Below are 3988 nucleotides of genomic sequence, written 5' to 3'. Positions count from 1 at the left end.
AAAATGTTGAGACCAAAGTCCACACCTATATTTAGAAGTTTAGTCGGATGTTGCCTGTCACGCTATCAACTGTCAGCACTTCCCTTTTTGTTTGTTTTTGCGATCTCTCTCTCGCTCTCTCTCTCTCTCTCTCCTCCTTCTGACCCCAGATTCATTCTGTGTTAATATACAACCGAAGGAGGCCGTAACATCTCAGCCACCTCCCCTCATGTCTGAAGACGTTTGCAGACACACACACACACCTTCCACTGCAGCTACATTTGTTTGTTGTGAAACTTCTGAAAATAATGTATTTGTGTCCTGGCAGGTCTAGATTGTCTCAGTCTTAGTTTAGTCCTCCTTAAAAACCTCCTGCCTGTGTCAGTGTCATCAGGACTTGGTGAGAAGAATATTTCTATCAGAGGAAGGTAAAAGAAGAAAATAAATACCTGGTGATTAGGAGTTAAATGATCATGACTATGAAGAAGCAGCTGTGGTCTCTGGCCCGTACGTTCCTGCCTCTGGTGGGCTTTGCGTTGACCTGTTTGGGATCTTACCTGGTGTCCCAGCAGCCTGAGGGCAGCCTCCTCTGGAGGTTCATTCCTGCTTACATCCTAATGGGGCTCGGAGCTCTGGCTGTGCTGGGAGGGGCCTTCTGGACCGTCTGCCACAGCATGAAGAGCAAGATATACAGGAGAAGAGGAGGAGGAGAACGAAACATCGAGGTCTACGCCATCGAAAGGTATACAACCAGCAGATAATTCAATAAGCACAGAGGCAAGCTTTACAGTGAAAAATCATTGTCATGGCTTTAGTAAATTATCACATTTTTCTGGAAAAAAAATGGCAAAGTGACTCAAATTTATTTTGGTTTAGTCAAATTGAGTTATAGCATTTCCATCTTTAAATAACAGGGAGCTCAAACAATCAATTACTACTCTTGATTCCCTGTCAGATGTATAAAAAATAATGGACAATGACACATGATGATAGAACATTTTTTTAATATCAACATCAATTTAAGATATTTAACTTTTCTGGATACTTTTTTTCTTTCAAATTCAGACAACGTAAGAAACATGCACATAAGACTGTATAAGAAATGATCTGTTTATCTGGGCTTTCAAAACTGACTGTAAGTTGATTGATGTAATAATAACAATAATTTAGTCAATAATACAATACAATAAAACTTTAAAAAAGAAGTAATACAAATAGGGTTTCCCTGAAAGTCTGTGCATTGTGTATGCAAAAGTTATTTCAATGATTATTGCTTTAATTGATTTAAAGATCAACACATACAATAGAGGCCACTGGTAATACTGCACATTCAGCCATTCTAATAATTAACAAAAATAAATAGACATTTAGCAGTTACAGCGATAATACCACTTCCTCATAGTGACCCAACAAGGTTAGAGAAACGAAAGAAGTCCCATGACCTTCCTCACTGATTCTGCCTCACATTTGTTTAGAAAGTGAAGCTTGATTATGAAACTTCAACATCTGGCAAACAAAAAAACATGCCTTTAAACTGATATAAAGTTTATTGTGTCTTTTCTTCTGCAGGCCGAGCTTCTTCCCTCCATCATACGAGGAGTCCCAGTACAGCCAGGTGACCCGTGATACACCCTCTGAGGTTGTGGTGGAGGTTGACGGGGGGGATGTGGTGATCCTCGCTCCTCCTCTGTACAGCACAGACAGCTCGGAGGCTCCAGACTGTACGTGGAGCTGGGAGCGACCTCCTCAGTACAGTCAGGTAGAACGTGCTCTGCAGGGAGAGGAGGAGCGAAGAGTGGCGTCGTCTGTACCCTGAAGGACAGACTGAAGGAAAATGAAGGATCAGAGATTTATTTTTTGACTGAGAAAAGAAAAGGGGCTTAGAAATATGAGATGACTCCACACATGGACAGATGACTCTTGTAATAAATGATGGTCTACAGAGTGTGGGCCAACCTCTCAACTCTTATGTCTGTGCTGCCCATGTGAGCATGTTACAAGCTGTCTGGTTTAACTTTGGTTTGAAGTCATTTTAGCTCAAGTGACTTCCTCTCAGGTGTCCCAGAGCACAGTTGCAGCTGCTGCATGTTTGACTTGAAGCGTTGCTTGTTGGTTTAAGAACAGTATAAATCCACTTGGGTAGTATCATTGCATTGGCATGAGTGAAGCTACACCTGTGTTCAGGGTGATTTGTGTTATAGAATAAAAAAATATGCAGCTGTTTTGTTACATCATGATGTAGTGTTTGTGATCAGTGTGTGGAAAAAAACTATTCAATGTATGCTAAAGAAACATTGATCAACAGATTATTCTTCAAAGATAAATTGGCTGTAGATTAATGTTCTTATCAGGCAAAATCATTTGTAAACAAACACATTTTAAATTTGATTTAACAGAAATGTAATTGATTTTTGTAACAATAAATGAAATGCATTTACATTAGAAATGTTCCCCGTCAGACATGAACTTAGTATATCATAAATGTATAAACAGTAAAGCATTAAAGTCACACTATGCTCTTTAATTTAGTCCTAAAAGGGATTTAATTTTTTATTTGCATTACAGACTTGGACAGGTCAAGGGTGAAAAAACTGCCTAAACATATAGGATAGGATAGGATAAAACTTTATTGATCCCCAGAGGGGAAATTCGGGCCTTACAGCAGCACAGACAAGAAAGCTCAAAATACACATTAAACAGAATAGATGATTTAAAAAAAAATTAAAATTAAAATAAAAACAGGGGGTATATATATATATATATATATATATATAGTAAATTGAAATATGAGCAGAAGACACAAGGTGTTCTTTCCTTGTTTTGTATTAAGGGACAAATTAATGTTTATTTCTTTTAACTAATACTTGAGACTTTGACAAGCCCAACCTTTGATAAAAACAAGTTTGCACATGTATAATGAGGTCTGCCCGGACTGGTTTTATAGATAAAATAACATCATTTGCTCAGTAGATCTCTGGACATACAGCACAAAGGTAAGTTCATGCTTTTAATTTGGCTATAAACCTTAGTTATTTGCATCCGATTCTGCGATCTGATGTTGTTAAACTATATTTATATATATATTCATAAACTGTATTTACATATATTTTTATAAACTGTACATTTCTCAGGAGGATAATATCCAAATTGTATGGGAAAGCAGTTTTGTTTCAGTGTTTGCTGAATGAACATGTTTCCTGCATAAAGTCACCATAACATGTCCTAAAGCTGTTAATAGATTATGAGCTCTCTCTCTCTCTCTCTTCTCTCTCTCTCTCTCTCTCTCTCTCTCTCTCTCTCTCTCTCTCTCTCTCTCTCTCTCTCTCTCTGTTAAGCACACGCTGCTCAGTTGAAAAGTTCACCACAATAAAGATATGGAGCAACAATGTTCTGCAACTTTGCAGCTTGTTCACCTTCATGCACATTATTAATGAAAAATTGTTGTTGGAACTTTTTTTTAAATTAAGTACTTTGACAGAATGTCTTATCTATTAGACTGTGACTAGTGATCTGTATCATCTTAAACAAAAACCGTCTTGAACCACAAATTCAAAGGTGATTGATTCTCATCCAAAGTCAGAAGTAACCCCTGACATTGTGAAACAGAAGCATGGGGCAATAACCTGTGACTGGCTGACTGAGTGAACACATCCTTGCGGATATCCACTGGCATATCCTCAACTCATAATGACGGCAATCAGAGTGTTTATGAGTTCCTGCTCTCAGTGTCTCATTCAGGCCATATAAAGTTCAACCCTCTTCTGTCTTACAGTATCTCAACACAACAGCCTCAGCACAATTCACACCTAGGTGCTGTGCTGGGAAGAAAAACCCCTCCGTCTCCTCATGGAAGTTTCATCCCCACATGATGCATGCTATCTGCACAACATGGTCAGGCTAATTATGAGCAGTTGTTTAATTAAAATGTAGAAATGCCCCAGGAACAAAATATCTCAGATTTATGTAGTTGCATGTGTATCTGTTATATTCAATTACAAAAGGCAGGAAG

The 3988-nt window shown here is 38.2% G+C and overlaps 1 protein-coding gene across 1 annotated transcript; it reads left to right on the top strand.

Annotated features, from left to right (window-relative positions):
• The first annotated feature begins 205 nt into the window (after positions 1-205).
• LOC109994857 (transmembrane protein 252) lies at positions 206-2503 on the top strand. Its single transcript, XM_020648352.3, has 2 exons — positions 206-721; positions 1549-2503. Exons 1-2 carry the CDS (start codon positions 447-449, stop codon positions 1793-1795), a joined length of 522 nt encoding a protein of 173 aa, XP_020504008.2. The 5' UTR covers positions 206-446; the 3' UTR covers positions 1796-2503.
• Positions 2504-3988: the final 1485 nt, after the last annotated feature.

This window comes from Labrus bergylta, chromosome 2 (genome assembly GCF_963930695.1).
Source record: "Labrus bergylta chromosome 2, fLabBer1.1, whole genome shotgun sequence".
Classification (NCBI taxonomy): Eukaryota; Metazoa; Chordata; class Actinopteri; order Labriformes; family Labridae; genus Labrus; species Labrus bergylta.
The sequence above is the reverse complement of the archived record's forward strand: the minus strand, read 5'-3'. Positions and strand labels throughout refer to the sequence as shown.

Coding starts and splice junctions, on each gene's coding strand:
- LOC109994857 (XM_020648352.3), top strand. CDS start 447: ATGATCATGACTATGAAGAAGCAGCTGTGGTCTCTGGCCCGTACGTTC. Junction 722..1,548: donor GAGGTCTACGCCATCGAAAG/GTATACAACCAG, acceptor TTTCTTCTGCAG/GCCGAGCTTCTTCCCTCCAT.